General features: G+C 43.4%; 2 protein-coding genes across 2 annotated transcripts in view; one reads left to right on the forward strand and one right to left on the reverse strand.

Annotated features, from left to right (window-relative positions):
• LOC139456241 (cubilin-like) overlaps positions 1-21,496 on the reverse strand; it is a 60,963-nt gene that overhangs the window by 9,388 nt on the left and 30,079 nt on the right. Inside the window, exons 6-16 of the mRNA XM_071237854.1 lie at positions 14,958-15,100; positions 14,470-14,607; positions 13,763-13,844; positions 12,340-12,461; positions 11,616-11,759; positions 10,934-11,027; positions 10,197-10,318; positions 9,603-9,776; positions 9,264-9,366; positions 6,806-6,927; positions 4,982-5,131 (exon numbers count right to left, since the gene is read on the reverse strand). Of these exons, the coding sequence (XP_071093955.1) occupies positions 4,982-5,131; positions 6,806-6,927; positions 9,264-9,366; positions 9,603-9,776; positions 10,197-10,318; positions 10,934-11,027; positions 11,616-11,759; positions 12,340-12,461; positions 13,763-13,844; positions 14,470-14,607; positions 14,958-15,100 (1,394 nt within the window). The remainder of the gene's footprint in view (positions 1-4,981; positions 5,132-6,805; positions 6,928-9,263; positions 9,367-9,602; positions 9,777-10,196; positions 10,319-10,933; positions 11,028-11,615; positions 11,760-12,339; positions 12,462-13,762; positions 13,845-14,469; positions 14,608-14,957; positions 15,101-21,496) is intronic.
• Positions 241-1,754, forward strand: LOC139455961 (uncharacterized). Its single transcript, XM_071237496.1, has 2 exons — positions 241-390; positions 1,213-1,754. The coding sequence occupies exons 1-2, from the start codon at positions 300-302 to the stop codon at positions 1,752-1,754; spliced, it is 633 nt and encodes a 210-aa protein (XP_071093597.1). The 5' UTR covers positions 241-299.

A 21,496-nucleotide genomic window follows, 5' to 3' on the forward strand; every position in this document is an offset into this window, starting at 1 on the left:
CTGCGACAACCAAGCCGTCGTAACAATAATCAACAAGCAGTCAACCAAGGCCCCCAGAGTGATGAGCCTACTCCGTCGCCTAATCCTGCAGTGTCTCCGATATAATATTATGTTTAAGGCAAAGTATGTATGTTCCACTGCTAACACTATTGCCGATGCTCTCTCGAGGTTTCAGCTCAAACGCTTCCGAGAGGCAGCACCAGCCGCAGACACGAACCCCACACCTATCCCGTGCAACATATGGCTGATCTTAGGCAGGAAGCCGGCAGACTCCTACAACAATCTCTGTCTACTAATACATGGGCCACTTACCAAACAGGCATCAATGCCTTGCACCAGTTCCGGTCCGCACACCAGCTACAAGAGGTGTGGCCAGTCCCGCTGGATCAGGTCGTAAACTTTATTGCTTATCTGTCAGTCACTCACCACTCCCCTAACACAGTCAAGACTTACATTGCAGCACTGTCTTCACACCACAAATTCCGCGGGCTCACCGACTGTACAAACCATTTCCTGGTAGGCAAGATTGTAACCGGCTTACACAAATCAGCGGGCCGACCAGACACCAGAAAACCGATCACTGCAGATCTGCTGCAGGTAGTAACCAACAATCTGCCTCACGTATGCTCATCAGCATATGAAGCCAGGCTGTTCAAGGCAGTCTACTGCACAGCATTCTTCGGTTTCTTTAGGGTTAGCGAACTCGTCCAAACTGGACCCTCAAAAACAGGTTGCGCCATCCAGAATTTAAGCTTCTCGGGCAACCCCCAGCAGCTTTCAATCCATTTACCACACTCAAAGTCTGATCAGTACAGGATGGGGACAACAGTTACAATGTCACCTATACCAGGTAATCCGCTATGTCCGGTAGTCGCCATCAAGCACTACCTGGAGGCGCGCCCCTCCGGCCCACAACATGCATTCGTCCACTTTGACCATTCCCCCGTTACAAGGTACCAATTCCAGGCACTCCTAAAAAAAGGCCTTAGCACACAGCAACATAAACACGGCCTGCTATTCTTCGCACTCCTTCCGCATTGGGGCAGCCACATCAGCAGCCATGAACGGGGTGCCTGAACACCTCATACAACAATACGGCAGGTGGAAATCAGATAGCTACAATGCTTACATACGCTTACCAACAAATTCAATGTTGCACAATTAAATCAAATAGTCTTTCATGGTACTTACTACACTTCTTATTGTTTACAGTTTGGATGGTGGGATCCAGCTACATGGCCAGGGCACGGCAGTACTTGCTCCTGAAGGGCACCAGCCCGAACCAACCGAGGATGCTATGGCTGGCACAAGGGGGGATGAGGTGGAAGGAGCTGGACACCATTCTGGATGCACAGGTCAAGGCGACACGGCGCAGCCCCAGAGCCCTCATCATTCACCTGGGCTCCAACGACCTGTGCTCGGTCAAAGGCAGCCAACTCTACCTTGACATGGTGGCATCAATCCTTCGGATACAACTCCAGCTTCCTGACACCAAGATCATAGTATCCTCAATGCTGCCCAGGCGCTACTGGCACGATGCCAGGGATCCACGAAAGATCGAGGGGATGCGGAAGAATATCAACCGCCGACTGACCAACCGAGTCAAAGAGCTCGGCGGTACAACAGTGCCACATCCCCAGATCCTGGCATCTGACAAGACATGGTACGCCTGGGAGGGCGTCCACCTCAGTGACAAAGGACTGTGTGTGTTTACGGACAATTTATTGCATGCCCTGGCGCTCGTTTTGCGCTAGTAAGGATATTATCTCCACAGGTTAGTGTTTCCTTTCAGTACATAAGCAAGCCGGGCAACAATGCTATCTCCGCGTATCGCGTGGCCGTGGGTGTGGGGTAGCACTCTGGTGCTTTGTGGCGGGGTTCTTGTGGGCTACACTGCTAGTAACAAATTAACTTGCTTCCAAATTAATACTCGTGCTTAAGGCTACCTGCTTTTCAGCGGGAACCTTTCCGGGGTTACCTGCTTCTCAGTGGGAACCTTGTCTTTCCCGACTTTTCAGCCGGGGAATCGTAGAATAACATACGTTGGGGCAAACAGTTGCCACGTATATGGGCCCGGCGGCGGAAGTCGTCTTGTCAAGCGGTAGCTGACAGTTGGGTCCGCGGCGGGAGCCGCACAATGGTTTTGCAAATGGGGCCGGGCAGTGGGATCTGCTTTGGCCGGCTACCTGGGGCCGGGCAGCGGCAGTCTGACTTAGGCCAGCAGCGTGGAGCTGCTTTTGGCAACGTGGGAGTTGCCAAGCAATGGTAGCGTTTAAATATGCTACCGTGGGGGCCGGACAGCGGTAGCAGTCTCAGGCCAGCAGCGCTAGCTGCAATCGCCGTCGGCCACGCGCGTGGCCATGGCAACGGTAGCATTTTTGGTATATACAATTAGCAGCTAAGTAGCCCACTAGTACCTGCACACCCTCGGCCATTTAACCCAATCTCATCTTCTGTTTTATTACAGGCACGGGCACCAACGGCTCGGTGGCCCGTGCCTCTCCTTGGCATATCGCGGGATAAATTAACTTTATCTGGCATTTCAACAGGGCAACAATGGGCCTTGTTGTACCACCTTTCTTGGTTCAGTTGTCATTAATGATGTGGAAGTTTTTACGTTGCCATACTGTCACCGAGGCGTTAACTGGCTCATGACACTGTCTTGTGTCCTGGTTTTCCGACACCGCTCGGCAAACTCCGGCAGTCGTCATTGTTCAGTGTGAGATCATTTTATGTTAGAGAATTAGTGGCATTTCATTCTCTTGTGATCTCGTGACACTCTCAAACCATGTATTATCTGGATATATGTTATCTCTTATGTGTTCCTTACCATATTCTTGTACTGTCAATGTTACTATATTTATGATTTGCAAACATTAGGGAACTTATATCCACATGCAGATATTTCTCATGTATTTATGGTCATTTTTGTCTCGTGAATAATTGTACATAGCTTGTTTTGCTGCTGTTGGATAGCTTATGTTAAGCGCTTTACTTTGATACTTCCATCTTCAGTGTAGTATTTAGTTAGCTAATCATGTTTTGCCGTGTTTAGAAACACACGTTATCTAGGTGCCCCAATCAGTTGTATTCCCGGCGGTCCGGGAGAATATGTCCCCTCCGACGTCCGCGCGCTGTGTATTTAATGTCTTTCTGGATCTCTTATCTTGACTCTCCCGACCTCGTAAAACGTCTTTGACGACTGGGCCACCCGTGCCCCTCAATGCCTGGAAACCAGCCTCCCGTGATTGACTAGGCACTTAGTAACGTGTTTTTCTAGTAATCCGTTGATAACCAACCATCCCCTGATTAACTATCTTTACAGAACTTAAGTACTTCCTTGTTCAGTCACCCGTGAAGATTCGGGGTATATTAGGTCTTCAGCAACCCATGCTCGCCGTAAAAGGTGACTATGCTTGTCGTAAAAGGCGACTTACGGGATCGGGTGGTCAGGCTCGCTGATGCATGTCATCGATCCCAATTGCGTGGATCGATGCTCATGATATCAATCACTGGATTGTCTGGTCCAGACTCGATTATTTACAGACCGCCGTCCTTTATCTGGAATATTGCTGAGTGCGGCGTTAAACAACAAACCAACCAACCATCCTTGTTCAGTCAAAGTGACAGAATCGTTAGTCGATGAAGACTGGTTGATATTCAGACGTAATCGTCTGTTTTGTAGTCGAAGTTACTTATTTTAGTGATAAGCTCTCAGTGTTTATTTCCCGTTATTTTAGTCACTCGAGGTTATTCACTCACTAGAGTGTTGAGTTAATTGACTCAGGTGTTAATTGGTCATGGACGACTTAATTGGCAGTCTACGCATCTGGTTCATATCTTGTCACAGTGCTTTAGTTCCTCTCCTTTTTGTTGCTGTAATGAAATTGTGTAGTTAAAATGGTTGTATATTTGGGCTGATGGAATTTATTTGTGATCAGTGTGAGCGCAGATTGGGCTTATCTTATCTTTTGTTGTCAACCATTAGTACAATAAACAGTTATTTGATATACCTGTGAACCTATTACCACGTTTTCTATATCCTGTTATTCTTATTTTATGACACCCCTGATCATTGGAACACGGCTCCGTGACACAAACAACAGGTAAAGTGGTATTGAAATAGGGTTTAACATGGCCTTCAGATTGCTGCACTTTTATCGATGTGTATGCACGTGTGTGCTTGTACCAGTCCGGACTCATGCCGACTTTTTACTTCTTGCCCACTGAGATACCATTGCGCAGTTTAATATCAATACCCCACGCGGACACAGCATTCTGACTCTGAGCGGCCTGTCAATGTTTTGATGCTGAGCGTCTTAATGCCGAGCGCCGGGCTGGGTAACAACACGTTCCATCTTTTAACCCTAGCTTCGGCTCTCTGGGATGACTCTCTACCCTGAGTGAGTGAGTGAGTGAGTATGGTTTTACGCCGCTTTTAGCAATATTCCAGCAATTTCACGGCGGGGGACACCAGAAATGGGCTTCACACATTGTACCCATGTCGGGAATCGAACCCGGGTCTTCGGCGTGACGAGCGAACGCTTTAACCACTAGGCTACCCGACCGCCCACTCTACCCTGAGACCACTGAGGTGGTCTCAATACTATAGCCCTAAACACACAAGAAAATATTTATACTGCGTCCCGAGGGACACACAGTAATATTCATTGTACCAACAGCGCATCCAGAGCAGTTATGGGCATCTGTCATTTCATCAATCAATCACGACTACTGTCCATTGATTCACTCTCCGGTATTTATGTTAACGCACAGTACACTACACCATTTCATTATTTGACAGGACCCTCATGGTGCCGGTAAGGACCCTTAAAATTATTATTGAGGGTCCTCTGAACCCCCACTTTTGAAAGTCAGGGTTTATGTTTATACACATATGTTGGTGTTAGACAGTTGGTGTTTCATGAATCGTTAGTTTGATGTTAGAGAAGACGCATGTGAACAATATATCAGTAAGTACCTGACGTCTGCGCCATGTATTCAAAAGAAAATCCTCTGCCTGTACCAGAGCTGTCACTGTGGAAGGTGATGGTCATGGCGTTGCTGGAGCTGACGACGCCCCTGGAGCCACTACAGTATTTACCCAACTGAGTACCATATGACGAGGAGCCTTGAATAAATACATTGATAGATTTTAAGATTTAACATACTCGTATTGAATCAACTTGAAGCTAATAATATACTCAAACGCAAAAGAAATGTTATTTATTTTCAACAGAAAAGACAAGAAATACTAATAGGGCAAGATTGACAGAAATTTGACGACTGAAGACAGTTTAATGGATTAAAAGGCAGATGACATTATTGTTTGTTTTTTTCAAATGTTAAGGGCTCACACAGTTTCGGGTCAATACCCAAAACGTCAGTCAATACCTGGTGTGACCACCATTAGCATTGATCACTGCCACACATCTTCTGTACATTGAGTGGATCAGACGATTCGCACACATCCAGAGCAGCTGTGCGTAGTTCATCTGCAGTTGTAGGGACTGGGCGCACATTGTGCAGACGCCTTTGAACCTCATCCCACAAGTGTTCGATGGGGTTCAGATCAGGGCTGAGGGCTGGCCACGGTAGAACACGGATGTTGTGTTGTTGCAGAAAGGTCATGGTAGCTCTGGCAACATGGGGACGAGCGTAGTCCTGCTGGAAAGTGTGTTGTTGATGTTGTGCAAAAAATGGAACAACGTGGGGTCTGATCACTTGGTCGATATACCGTTGAGCAGTGACGCCGTGTCCCCGACCTTGACCAACATTCAGAAAGCACATGGGTCCAAGTCTCGTATTAAGTCCAATCCCTGCCCATATCATGACGCAAGGTCCACCCCATGGATCCCTTTCAACAACCTTTCTGTAAGCGAAACGATCACCTCGACGCCGCCAAATTCTGACTCGTCCGTCTGCATGGGAGACACAAAAGCGACTTTCATCAGAGAGAGAAGATGACACGCCTCCACTCACGATGATAGCAATTGTGAGGACCCTGTGCCCACTGAAGTCGTGCTTGTCGATGCCGTGATTGGAGAACAGGACGACGTGCTGGTCGGCGACATCTGAGGTTGTTGGAAAGGAGACGTCGGATTACAGTGTCCCGGCTAATGTGTCGATTATGTGTTCCTATGGTCTGTCGAGCACTTTCACTTTCAGTTAGGAACGGATGTCGCTGGTGTTGACGGGTAATCTGCCGATCTTGTCGAGGTGTGGTGGCCCTAGGACGACCGCTCCGAGGAAGGTCATCTGTGGTCTGTGTAGCATTGTATCGATGCAGGAGACGGTAAATTGTAGTTATGTTAACGTTGAAATGACTGGCAACATCTTGGACAGACTCTCCAGCTTACAAACGTCCGATAGCCTGGTTTCACTGATTTTGAGTTAGGCGTGGCATTGTTGACCAAGGAGTGTTAGGTCCAAGAATCGGCCACAGTTTTATACCCACTACAGTTCGTGACAGTTCGTACATTTTCGATTTCGCGAGAAATGGGTGCATGATACCTATATATTCATTAAAATAGTGCGTTTTGGCGATTCGTTTTTTATGTTGCGTTTTTACTCGGGGCTTCCAAAATGCAACTAAAAATATTGATAACACCATCAGGCTTCATTACATGCTAAAATTCGTATCAATTTATGGTTCCGAGTTTGTTACCTATTTGCTTAAAACCACTTGCGTTTCTTTTGCGTGTGAGTATACAATTTTTTTAGAAGATTATTTGCAAACCTATTCGACACAAAGAGCAATATGATGATATTTCAGCGCTTTTAAAAAAATGAACATTGTGCTTACCGTCACTGAAGAGGAGATAGTCTTTTGCACAGGTGGCTTCATATTCCACAGAAAGAACTTTAATTTCAACTTTTATTTTATATCCAACAGGTGCAGAAATTGTCCACTTGCAGTCCATGTTGCTACAAAGAAAGATGCAGTGAACTCTTTAAACGTAATCAGATCTGATCAGATCAGATCTAAATCATTGACATATGATAGTAAGAGTAAATAAGTTCAGATTTACAAGTTGGGAGAACATAACTACTTGACACTTTTAAGGGATAGCAATATGTTTTTTTATGGATAGCAGTGTGCAGTGACTGTATGCAGTCAGGTCACTGTTGTTTTTGAGGACCCAGATAATTTTCGTTATCCGGGATAACAGGTAATGGTCATGGATGCACATCTTGGATCCTGAATCAACACACGCGTCTATGCAGTGGATACACCATGCGTCCTTCTGCACACAACCATCAACAGGCAAGGTTTAGGCATACATTTTCTGGGATGCACTATGTGCCTCCTGAAGCTATAATCGCGGGTGCCTACAAAGCTTTTTGATGACAAAATTGAGGCAAGCAATCAAAGAGAATAGGCAAGCAATGGTGGTAACTTGAAGACAGCTGCGATATGACAAAGCCTTAACTGAGGATTGCCCAACCCTACAATGTATCATACAGTCCAGACCAGGCCCCTAGTCATTACATTATGTTCCTGAATTTGAAAGCAAACCTTCCTGGTACCCGCTTTGAAGATGATGAGTGAGTGAGTGAGTATGGTTTTACGCCGCTTTTGGCAATATTCCAGCAATATCACGGCGGGGGTCACCAGAAATGGGCTTCACACATTGTACCCATGTCGGGAATCGAACCCGGGTCTTCGGCGTGACGAGCGAACGCTTTAACCACTGGGCTACCGGACCGCCCCTTGAAGATGATGAAAGACTGAAGGAAAAGTTTTACTCTGCAACCATTCGTTATTTGAAGGATTGATGAACCACCTCCATTTAAGTTAAGGGGCAGTATATCATATATGCGTTATTTATTTGCCTGACATTTTTTTTAAACCATGTCACACACAATACATGACTGTCATGAACGACTTTACAATTGTATCATCTGTAACAATGATTGAGTCAGTAGGTTTAACGACCCTGGAAGATTCCAACATTATCAGGGCTTCACACATCGCACTCATAAATTGAGCATTGCCAGTGAGCGTTTTCACCACTAACATACCCTTCTGCTCCAAGTATGTAGCAACATCATGATCAGGTGTTAATTACCGTCAGTGAGGTAAGGTGGGTATCTCAGTGGTTAAGGCTTTCGCTGGTCACGCCGAAGGCCCGGGCTCGATTCTCCATATGAGTAAAATGTGTGAAGCCAATTTCTGGTGTACTGTGATTTTGCTGTAATATTTGCTGAAGGCGACCAAACTTACTCACTGCCAAAACCGCCCAAGGCAGTAACAGCTTCTGGTATTTTAAACGCGGTTGATGAGCCACTTCGTCGTTACTGAATAAGGATTTTCCACGCTACAAAAACCACAAGCTATAATTTCTCAATGATTTCGATTACTTACCTGTACATTTGGATGGAGCGAGTTACGTTATTTCCAAGGTTTGCTTAATCTCAATAGAGTTTTGTCCTATTTTAGTGTCCTTCAGGGTGGGTGAGTGAGTGAGTTGGGTTTAACGCCGCTTTTAACAGTATTCCAGTTATATCACGGCGTGTCAGTTTAATGTGGGAGGAAAGCCCAAAGTAATGCAGGTCCCAGACGTTTACCACTTCGGTGAAACCCACGAGCACGGGTATGGTGCTGACAAACCTAGAAACATTATCGGGGCGAACCGGGATTCGAACCCATCCTTCAGGGAGGTGATAATCAACAATATTATTATATATAATATGATACTATTGATGTATGCAATTCAGTTGTCATGTATTATGGTCATGTGATATGCTAGGCCTTCCTGCCTAAGGGTATAGTTCGATGGCTTCCTTAATGCGAGGCGAAGGCTCTAAATGATGTGCATCTTTTACCACAAGGTAACATCCAGACAGGTTAAGGATAATGGTCAGGGAGAATCTAGGATTTGAAACCACGATCGTAGGATACAGGCACGATCCAGAACTGCAACGCCAATAGTGAGTGAGTGAGTGAGTTTTGGTTTAACGCCGCTTTTAGCAATGTTCCAGCAATATCACGGCGGTGGACACCAGAAATGAGCTTCACACATTGTACCCATGTGGGGAATCGAACCCGGGTCTTCGGCGTGACGAGCGAACGCTTTAACCACTAGGCTACCCTACCGCCCCGCAACGCCAATAAGGCTATTGTGTCATGGCCTCGCCCCCTCCTGGTAGGAAGGGTAGTTTTAAGTATCAAACACTTTGTGGCAGGTAGGTGTCATATTATTAACCTGCTATTAACCAATAAGGCGCATATACCAAAGATATTGAATCGATTTGCTTACTTGTTGTAGTTTTTATAGGGATAGCCAGGAGACGACAAATCTCTCCAGGTGGACGTGGATGCGCTGAGCAATGAACTTCCACAGTTAAGCACATTTCTTCTCTCTATATAAACAAAAAAGAAAGCGATAGTTTGATTCGCAACATCCACTGTGAACGTGAGGCTAATTAAACTGTGATTTTCTAAGTGTTTCTTGAAGTAGGACCAAGTAAATATCTCCACCGGCAATACCAGACAAAAGCACATTCAATATGCCCAACCCTTAACGGCAGACCCCCAACCCCAAGCCCACCACAACCCGATTATTCAATGGCCGGCCCTCAACACACAAGCATTGTACCTGTAGCAGTTGTAAGGAAAGATCCAGCTTTGTATTTCAGTCTAAATCCCAGTGCTGTGTCAGAGCCGTCGGTGTGGAATGTGATGGTCATGTAGTTTCTGGAGCTGACGACTTCCCTGTTGTTGTAACCACCACCACAATATTTACCCAGACGAGTGGCGTAAGACGTGGAACCTTGAATAAATAAGTGAATATATGTATTGACTCCAGTCGTCGGTTTAGAGGCACACACTTACATGTATACATATTACCATCCAAGTCAATTTGAGGCTAAGAATACTGATAATTGATCAGAAAGAACTAAAAAGTAACCTTGAATAAATACATTTCTGTGCCAGTCATCACTCATGAGCCCTTCTTACACGAATAATTACGAATCACAGTAAAAGCAGCTGAGGCGTTTAAGTCGTCTACACGATGGCCATTGGCTTGTTGAAGTCGTATGTTTGGGGGCGTAGCGTTATACAGAGAACTTATTTCAGATTCATGGTGGAAACTAATAAAACAGATATTGATCAGACGCCAATACAGCACAAAAACAGTTATGATTATATTCACTTGAAATACCTTTGTAAACATGTACATTATGCTTACCGTCACTGAAGAGAAGGTAGTCACTTGAACAAAGAGGCGAGTATTTCACAAATAAATACCCAACTTCGACTTTAATTTCATATCCAGCGGGTGCAGAAATTGTCCACAGACAGTTTAGGTTGCTGCAAATAGAACTTGCTACATCAGCTTTGCACACACACACGCACGCATGCACGGACACACACACATACATCCGACGATTAACAGTTTGTGAGTGTGTATGGTTTTACGGCATTCGTCTAAGGCACAGCAATTTGCTGTACAGAGTTGAGCACGCCACAAACCTATGATCGTGGGCTCAAATCCGGTTTGCCCGATTACCTTTCCAGGTAAGTCAGCACCAAAGTGGACCTGCATCACTTGAGGTCTTCCCCAACATCAAGTTGACACGCCGTGAATTGACTGGAATATTGTTCAAAGCGGCGTTAATCCCAACTCACTCACTCCAATCATAATGCTAATCATCCCTTATTACCTGTGTTGTGCTTGTCATGTACATGTGATATCCCATGATACATTAATGTGCTTGAAAAAGGTCACATCATGATCATTCAACTACTTTTAAGTTGGGAAGATACAAGTAACATGCTACTTACCAGTCATGTGTGCAGTGCTGCTTTGTCACGTGTTGAGTGTTACTTCACTGTCACGTGTGCAATGCCAATTCATGTCACGTATGGAATGATATTTGTTTAATGAGTAGCGCTGTTAACTGACAAGCTTACTATTACACATACTTGAAATAGTTCGAAGGATAGCCAGGCGAAGTCAAATACGTCCATGTAACAGAAGAGGCGGAAAGATCTGATAATCCACAAATTGGAGCTATAACTAACATAAAGGAAAACAAAATGTAAGAATGGGCACATTTATAATAATTCACAATTTATCAAACGACAAATTGACGATCTGTGATAACAACTTAAGGGATTGCAACTACAGGGGTTAATATCGTTATGTCATATCACATGAGTGTTGGTGGAGTCTATTCAAGTACACAAGGGGCGGTGGGGTAGCCTAGTGGTTTAAGCGCTCGCTCGTCACGCCGAAGAACAGGGTTCGATTCCCGTGTGTGAAGCCCATTTCTGGTGTCCCCTGCCGTGATATTGCTGAAATATTGCTAAACGCGGCGTAAAACCATACTCACTCATTCACTCAAGTACACAAACATGAGGACGTGCTGGTTATTCTCAAGGATGCTCAAGCTGATGCCTCACAAACAGTAAGTTGTAATTATAAGTTACTCGGTTAAAAAAGGCAAAAGTCTCTCACAGAAGGTGTCTCTGGGGTCATCAAGGAAAATATATTTTTCATATTTTTCATCGGAGGACAAGAACTGGCCTTTGATGACTAGATTACTACGCAAAACCAACATGTTCACTTTTGTAAAATATCACAAATAATTGCGCTAAATATTACCAGACGAGTACTGCAAGCGAAAGCCTCTTCCTGTGATGTTACTGTCTGAGTGAAATATGATGGTCATGTGGTTACTGGAGCTGACGATGGCAGTAGATGTTCGTTCACAGATCTTCGCCAGCTGGCGAGCAGAGTTTGTAGTGCCTTAAATGTAAATACAAGATATACATCACTGATTAATTATCGAATGTACTTTCATTACAACATTGATATACCTTCAGTAAAATTATGACCACTACTTGAAACACAGGACTGTCATACGCCGAACCATCGTTCTCGTGAGTTATCGATCTTGTTTTCTCAATCTTTCCTGATTGCTGTGAAACACTTAATTCGTATATAGAAATTGACAATGAAAGATTGATCTTGTTACACAAAGCTTTTCAGTGGTGATGCTCTCATATTGTTATATCATTTATCGTAAAATCCCGTAGGGATTCCTGGTTAAAATTGGCCACCAGCAATATATGCTTGTTATAGGAAGCGATCATATGGATTTGGTATTCAGACTCGGTGACATGGTTGACTGCATGTTATCGTAACCCGACGACGTGGATCTGTATCAGTATCCGAACTTGTTTATTAATATGTCGCCTTCATGTGTGGGGCATCTTGCTGAGCGAGGCGTTAATCAACAAAGAAACAAACTAGATTAAATTATTTACAGGGCACCTTCACAAAGCTGGAACAATGAAACACACACAAACAGATACGTTTTACCAACCATCTTCAAAAAGTAGATAATCTTTCGCGCACGATGACACTACCTCCATATCAACAAACAGAACTTCAACCGTGATGTTGCTTCCAGACGGCGCATTTATAGTCCATTGACAGTCTAATCCACTGCAACGTATAAAAATGTATTCGGAAACAGAGAACACACGCCTATCCACATAATCGTCCCAAGGCAACGGTGTTAACTGACTGTAAAGGTCCAGTTTCCACCCTTGCCGGACTAGGCTGGAATTTCTGTCCCTGATCGTACCGCCACGACTAATATCCCTTCTTTGTCCCTCAAATTGTCCAGACAAAACGACCTGATCGATAATCAAAATCAATGTTGGGATAACACGAGTCTTACTTCTCGAAGTGCACCAAATCACGTTAGCACCTTAATTACAATCATAAAAGATTTGGAAAATAAATATCTGTTGGCGCCGAGTTGGTGGTACACATGCTTTGCAAATCCTGTAATAGACCGAAATCTGAACGGCAGTTTAGGAACCGGGTGTCGATTTCGTTACGCGAATTTGATTGGACTATGCATAGACTCGTTAGTCCAGCCAAAAGATAACTCCATAATTCCAGCCTAGTTCAGCAAGGGTGGAAACTGGACTTTTATAGTCAGTAAACTCCCTTGTCTCGGGAAGATGATACTTGTGTAACATCTTATTAAAATGCATATGTATATTTGATGATATTATTTGCAATAATATCGTGACAGTCTTTTCCTCAGAAATTGTTAATGATGTCCTGATGTAAACTATCATTACATATCTGAAGAATATTGGTACTTGTAAGTCAGCTCTAATAAGCTGTGGGACTCAAAGAATAACACCAAACATTTGCAGATGTTGATATCGAAATGCTGTTCCCAGCCTTATGCTTTTACAATTTGGCCTCTGCCCTGCCATTGACAGCGTTGGAAACACAGCAACGCTGTGTAAAGCTAATATTGGAAAGATTCAGACTTTGGTTTCCGTTATTTATGCATTGTTTTAATAATATCATCATCTATGCTGTAGCACCATGTTAATTAGGGGTGTCACGATCAATCGGAATATCAATATATTGCTGTTGGTAAGCAATTAAAGTAAATAAATCATTTGTTAAATCAGTTTCCAATCAATGGTATCGATTTCAGTTTAGGAACATCGATATTTTCGATTGTATTTACCATATCATTAAAATACATGCAATACTGTTCAAAGTTTTTTTTCTTTGGATCATGAGTGCCAGCAGTTTACACATGGCAATGTGGCTTTTTCTTAACTTATTAGGGTAAAGAAAAAACAAGTCAGTCATATCTCAAACTTTACTTTTTATTTGTTGTTATGGTTATCACATTCAAAGGAAACTTCAGTTCCAATGTTTAATTCAACTCTAAAATCCAAATGTTTTCGAAATAGATGTGTGTTATTTACCTTTGGTAGTTATTAGGATATCCAGGGGACACAATTTGTATTGGATTCCGTCCAGAGGGCATCATACCGTTGCAGGTTGTTGCTGACAATGGAGGAAGGTGGTACATGAGCTGTCTTACATTTACAACTGATATTCAATCATTGTCGAAATATGTTCTGTGTGTCATGAACATGTATTTATCATCCAAAAGTGGCTCCCACAGGAGATATCGTCTGGATGAGATCAAGCGATATCTACACTGTAGATATCGCTGCAATGAAATTACATCACAATGCTTTGCAGACCATTGTGACGTCACTGGCTACCATGACGTCACAATCAAATGACATCACTAATGGCTCTGCTACTGAAGCTGTTTGCAGTACTTTTTACACTGAAGACACTGCTAATTACAGTGTACAAATTGAAAAAGTTGAAATAATGATGTTGGATGATAAATAAAATCTCACCCTCGTGTCTTTTGATATCAAATATATCAACACTCGTTGATAAAAGTGTCAAAAACCCTCGGCAAGCCTCGGAATTTTTTCATTTTTATCAACTTGTGTTGATATATTTGATATCAAAAGACACTCGGGTGAGATTCTCTATATCTACACCTATACAATACCATGTAATACATATTCAATAGTAATTTAATATACACTAGCGGTGAAGATGGAGTTTTCTTAATCAGGTGAAATCTTACTGCTAAATTCATACAAACCAGGTACAGCTCTGTAAAACATTTTGAATCCTTTGTAGTTGTTGGAGGAATCAGTTTGTAGATGAACACGCAGTGAGTTTCCCCCGCTGGGAAAGACGGGTCTTTCGTTCCCACAGAAAGTGCCAAGTATGTCAGAACCTTGAATAGAACATTATGTTATCTATATGTCAGACATGGTGACTCTCTGATCTTAGATCACCATCTTTCAAAATTGACATAGGCCAACAAGGAAAGCATTGTTTATGCAAACTTGACCACAACACGTCCTGCAATTGTTCTTCCATTCGACCGTAGCTGTCCTGTTACAAATTAGATTGGGAGAAAGTTAGCAGAGACACTGGCGTTATCAACGAAATGTCAGCTTTATTAACCCCGTTTCATTACTTAAACACAGATATAGTGTCTCCGATGTCATTGGAACATTATCATGTCACCGTTACGAATATTTGTTGGCATAATTAAAATACATGCACATTGTTTCTGCTTACTATTCTGACCGTTAAATACGGTGACGTAATCGCTGTCACACATTCCACGTGTAGAGGCGCTCTCAAGTACGGAGTCCGTGGGGTACATTAGGATGCTTTGGTTTTGTTGTTCTGTTGTGATAGTCCAGGTACAAGACTGTCGACTGCAAACATACCCATTTGCTGGTAAGTGAGCGAGTGAGTGAGTATAGTTTTACGCCGCTTTAAGCAATATCCCAGCAATATCACCGCGGGGGACACCAGAAATGGGCTTCACACATTGTACCCATGTCGGGAATCGAACCCGGGTCTTCGGCGTGACGAGGGAACGCTTTAACCACTAGGCTACCCGACCGCCCCATTTGTTGGTAAGCTTAGGGCTATACAAATAATCAATCCGACTGATGAGTATAGGGTAGGTTCGACGTCATAATGGTTCGGACGATTCCCCACATGTGTACAATGTCTGAAGGCAATTAATCTTCTTCATCACTTTGATGTTGCTAAACTTTTGCTTAAAGCTGCGTAAATCCAAACTCACTCACTTGCCTACTGATGTATGCAAAATTAAATACTGCGCAACAAACGCGAGACATTTCATGAAATGTAATTTAGTGCTGTGGTGTTAGTACAATTTAGTCACAATTCATACCGCACAATACAAATGTGGCATGTTGTGATGTTAAAAGCCTCCAGATAGTATTATGAACACCGTTTTGGTCAAACGAACCTAACATTATTTTCATCACCACGTTTTCAGATGATCGCTGAGGGTTGGTTTGTGGTGCACCATCGTTTATCATTCACAGTGTCAACATTGGTATATTCGGGGGTTGTTATAGCATGCGGGTTTTTTTCAGGAACATTGAAATTAAGACGAAATTGGGCACGCTGTTGCCTTTTTACCCACAGCCTCGCTGTCGGCCTGTTCAGTACATTGTTTTGTTGCTTTTTACCTCAACACGACGCACATAACCTTTGCTATCAGGATGCACTTGCATGACTCGTCCCATGGGCCATGACTATTGTTATGCAGCGTCATCAACTACCAAATCAAAATCGCCTACTTGTAAATTTTGTCTTATGTCCCACTTCTGTCGTATCTGAAACCATGGTAGGTACTCCTTCGTCCACCGTTTCTAAACAACTCTGCTAGGTATTAAATTTGTACGTCTATGACGTTCATACAAGTCATCCCGAGAGAAAACACCCGGTACCAAGCTAGGCTTTCCTTTTATAAGAAGCATATGATATAGATGTCAGAGCATCCAGATCATCTGGATCGTTTGAAACCTTTAAATTGGCCTGCCATCAATAATGGCCTCCCCTTTACACACTGTTTGTAACCTTTCATCATCATCTACTGTTTCCCAACAGAATATAGAATTTTCCTGACACTTCGTATCTGTCTCTCCCATACGCCTCCATGAAGCGATACCCCCCAAAATAATTCTACAATTTTCTGAATCATACTTGTCTGGATAACAGCATGATTCCAATTTCGAAATGTAGTTCGGAGCTCTCTGTCTGTTGCAAATAAATTAGTCCTTTTGGCCGATTTGATTTGTTGCACCTGAACTGTCCTTGCTTTAAATCTTCGCAATGCATGCTGGTAGGACGTAGTGTCCAGCAAGCTACTGCGCGTTGCAAGAGACGTCGAGAGAACTCCACACCTCTTGACTGTAACACGGCCTCGCTTGATCGCAAAGGGGCCAAACTAATCTGCTCCTACATATGTGAATGGAGGATCCTCTGGAGTGAAACGAAGATTGGCCATTTTCTGCTCACCAACACTAGCAGGATGCCGTCTGCAGTTAACACATCTGTGGATAACTCTTCTTATCAGTGGGTTAGTCTTTAGAATCCAATATCTTGTGTTTGTTTATTTGATGTCTAACGCCGCACTCAGCAATATTCCAGCTATATGACGGCGGTCTGTAAATAATCGAGTCTCATCCAGATAATCCAGTGATTACCATCATGAGCATCGATCCACACAATTGGAAAACGATAACATGCATCAACCAAGTCAGCAAGCCTGTGACCACCCGACCTCGTTAGTCGCCTCTGTCGACAAGCATAGTCGCCTTTTACGGCAAGCATAGTCGCCTTTTACGGCAAGCATGGGTTGCTGAAGACCTATTCTACCCCGGATCTAATACCTTGTGAGTAGTCGAGAGAGAACATGATTTGTCAGCATGACCCAAAACTTCGAACAATCTGTTCTAAAATGTTACTGTACTGGGTACTTCTTGGTATCTGTCATTCTGGCTCTTCTGAGACGTGCACCAACCTCCAGTATATTGTCTTTCATGAGCGGATCAAGTTTGTAGGTCTGACTCCCTTTACTGATACCAGTTGAAATCTGAGACTTTACCAGCGCTTCGATTTCATGCGGAAACGAGAGTTTCTGTACAAAATGATTTTTTACTTTTTCAGATTCATTTATGTCATGTAATGGCAATAAAAGGTCATGACCTTTCTTCAGTACCTTTGTCTTGACATTTTTAATTTTGTCTAGTTGCCCTTTTATGCACATGGTCAATGCTACAGGCTTCTTAAGTCTGTACCAGTCTGACTAATGTTTCAGTGCTTCAGTAGAATCACTAACTTGTACTGTGCATTCACTGTCTGTCTTTCACGTCAACATTATCTGTGGGAATGTTTTTTTAACATGATGCTATCATCTTCCCGAGGCAAAGGCGTTAACTGACCATAGAAGTCCAGTTTCCACCCTTGCTGAAGGGATTCCTACGTTACATTTTGGCTGAACTAACGAGTCTATGCACAGTCCAATCAAACTCGCGTAGAGTACTATACATCCGGTTCGTAAACAACATGGATTTCAACGTGCAGATTTCGGTAGACTGCAGGTTTTGCAAAGTATGCGTACCATCAAATTGGCGTCGACAGACATTTTGCAAATCTTTTCATGTTTTAATCAAGGTGCTCAAGACTCGTTTTATTACAATATACAAGCTTCAAAAAAAGAAACGCATAGCTAAAAAATAAGGATATTTATTAAGCTAATGTAAAAGTATCTACACAGAATATGCGTGAACACAATCAAATGAAATTAGACACAGTGATCGACAAAAGCATTGTCGTCATTGGCAGCATTAATTCAGTTCAGTCATTGCTCATGTGTAGCCACAAGGGGGCGTCATGGTCAGGACCTGGTCACACACAGATTGCACAAGTCGTCGGATTTTTTCGTGGGGAATTATTTGCCATTCCTCCTGTAAGGCGTTGGCGGGTTGTGCCAGTGTGTGAGGACGCTGGTGACGTTGACGGACGCGTCTATCAAGTTCGTCCCACAAATGTTCAATCGGGTTGAGATCAGGGGATTTGGACGGCCATGGAAGGACATTGATGTTTTCATGAACAAGAAAATTAACTGTTGCACGTGTTGTATGGGGCCGAGCGTTGTCATGTTGGAACTGCTCCCTCTGGCGGTCCGAAGTTGGGAGGAGGTGAGGACGCAGAATTTGGTCTATCTAACGGTTTGCTGTAAGATTGCCCTGGACAACCACTAACTGTGATCTTCCCGTGTAGGATATGGTCCACCTGTCTAACGCAGTTCGGCGCAAAAACGTTAATGTCGACGTCGGTATACACGTTGTCTTCCATCCAGTCGTTGAAGAAGAAAAAGGGACTCATCGCTGAACCAAACGCGTCCCCAGTTCCTCAGATCCCATGCCTGTATTCTGTTGCACGACCGGACACGTCGTTGACGTTGTAGACATCGCAAGACAGATCCAACTTTTGGTCGTCTCGCTCGAATTCCAAGTTCCCTCAGACGATTTCTGATGGTTTGGTCGGAAATTCTTCGCATACCAGGCACTTGTCCTGCAGTGTCCGATGCTGTTGCAAATCGATTCCGAAGGTGATGCAACCGGATGTACCGATCCTGAGCAGGGGTGGTCACTTTTGGTCTTCCACTTCTGGGATGATCCTGGGATCGAATTAGTGCGGGTATATCGATCCCATAGTCGAGATATGTTGCTTTGGTGAACGTTGAAGTGTCTTGCAACGGCAGAACGGGACTTCCCTGCTTCCAACCGTCCAATGGCGATATTTCGGACAGCTGCAGTTAATCGTGGCATTTTCGATCTCCGTTCACATCAGAAAATTCGTAATGAGCTGATGAATGTTGTACGGTCTTTTTTTGTCAGTGTCTCTACACTTGTTTCCAACACTTTGCACATGCATTGTGCTGAGAACTTTTTCTGAAAGCAATTTCCGTGCATCCTTTGCATTTTTGCTGATAAACGCTTACAAAAAACATTTTGAGATGTTTTTGCGCGCAATGCACAACATGACATGATTAACGGGAATCAAACATAAGAATTGTCTTCATGACGATTGCTGGGGGGAAAAATCTAATTGGAATTCTCAAAACACCTATGCGTTTCTTTTTTTTGAAGAGTGTATATCTTGATTATCGATCAGATTGTTTTGACTGGGCACCACCATTTTGATTGAAGCAAATGCATGTGATATGAGAGATGGAATCAGACTGGTCAATAGGAGGGACATAGAATAAACATAACTCGTAAGAGCCACTAGTGGCGCTACGATCGAGCTCAGAAATTCCAGCCTAGTTCAGCAAGGGGTGGAAACTGGACCGTTTCAGTTAGTTAACGCCCTTGCCTCGGAAGCATCATCTGCTGGACTTAACTTTGATTCTACATTGCGCTATTGCTGCAGTGTTGAACCATCATGTATAACCGCACGTCGATTGGCTAAAAAAGTATGAAACCGTTAATTGGTATTCTCAATGTACCTCAGCACAGATATGTTGTCTGCCAAGAAAATACTTTTGTCCACTGAGATTTCCCTCTTAAGCAGTTTGTCAACACGAACTGCAACTGTAGCAGCAATTAAATCAATCTGGGAAATGGTGATCTGGTTCAGGTGGTCAACTCGAGATTTTCCCAAGAAGAAGGAACAGTGAATGTCACCCTCTTCATTTACATGTCTCAAATAGGTAACAACACCATATCTGCGTCACTGAAATGAGGGATTTGTGTCGAGACTATTTTACAAATATGCCTTTGGTTTCATACATCTGTTGAATGAAACCTCTTCCAACTGTGGCATTTCTGCTAGCCATTTCTGCCAACTAAAGATATGTCTGTATGAAATGTCGACATCCCTTTTCAGCTTGCACAGTACTTGCAGAATCATCTTTGCTGAAAGGATTACTGGAGCAATAAAATCATAGGGTCTTTAACAGAACTCCTGATTGGAAGAATGCCTCTTCTCGTTGTTGGCTTGTCTTTCATCAAAATCTTAAACATAAATTGATCAGACTTCACACACCATCGCATTCCTAATGCTCAGTGGTTGAAAAGTCCCCTCTCACAGATATCGGTCAGGTCTTTCACTAAATCACTCCCATTTCGGTTGTCACTGACTTCAAACAATCATCAATGTCAAGGTTTCTTTGTACGGTATTAATGACTTCCTTGTCAAAGTGGCAGGTAGCTGTCCGTTTGAGACCATACTTTGCACAACAAGGACTGGAAAAATAGGTGCACAGTGATTTCATATTCTTCCATGTCCTTGCTGATATCCCCATCACCTGATAAAACGTTGCCTCAATATCCGACATCAGTACAACGACAGAATCTAAACAAAACTCCAATCAAGGAATTGGTCAAATCCGGCCCCTGTAGGAGCTGGTCATTCTGTGAGGCCTTGAAATCTTGTAGAGCAATGATTAACAACACAGATATAGTCTGGCTTCTGTGTATTTCAGATACCTGGCTGAGGGGATTTACCATGTCGTACCACTGTCGTCACTCATGTTGTACCTTCTGTGCATAACCCTCATTCAGTAAGTCACTCATGAACATCTTATGGTCAGCATGGAAGGCTTCATTATTCTGAGTTTGCTTTCCAACGACATCTTACTCCCTCATAAGACTTTCAATACAAAAGGAAACTGAGCTTCAGTAGTCTAAGAATGCACAAATATCACATGTAGCACCACTACCCTGCACTCTAACTGGAACAATGGGCACTGACCCGCCTACAGTACCTGTTTTAGTACAGCCACATCCGTCAACACAATTGCTATTAACAATCTTCAGCTCTGTCTTACTGGCATTGACACTTGCTTTGCCACCTTTCTCATTGAAGTCAGAATGCAAGTCTGTTCATACAATGTTTTCTTGAGTGACCTGAAGACAAACAATCCAAAACACATTGCTTTCGATTTCAGAAATTCAAGTTTCTCTTCATAAGGTTTGTTTCTCAACTTTGAACCCAGCTCTATCTTATGTTCTCCTTCACAGAATAAACACAAAAAGGTGTGCATGCATTAATGTTCTCATCAGGAGATACACCTAACTCTTTTTTACTTCCGTTTGCCGTTGCCATTGCCGGCTTGTACCTCAATTTCAGTTGCAAAGCTACAACTCCTTTTCCCTTTTTATACCACCGGTTTTTAAACGTCGGGGGTATATTGTTAAACCAAGGTTCCGTCCGTCCGTCCGTCTGTCCGTCCGAAAACTTTGTCCTCGCGATTTCTCTTTAACTATTCAGTGGATTCA

This window comes from Haliotis cracherodii, unplaced genomic scaffold, assembly GCF_022045235.1.
Source record: "Haliotis cracherodii isolate W230 unplaced genomic scaffold, xgHalCrac1.p SCAF_11, whole genome shotgun sequence".
In the NCBI taxonomy this organism is placed as follows: Eukaryota; Metazoa; Mollusca; class Gastropoda; order Lepetellida; family Haliotidae; genus Haliotis; species Haliotis cracherodii.

What these genes read in the sequence shown, in the direction of transcription:
- LOC139455961 (XM_071237496.1), top strand. Translation starts at nt 300, where the DNA reads ATGGGCCACTTACCAAACAGGCATCAATGCCTTGCACCAGTTCCGGTC. An exon ending in GGCCAGTCCCGCTGGATCAG is followed by an intron (nt 391 to 1,212) that starts GTCGTAAACTTT and finishes TATTGTTTACAG; the next exon opens with TTTGGATGGTGGGATCCAGC.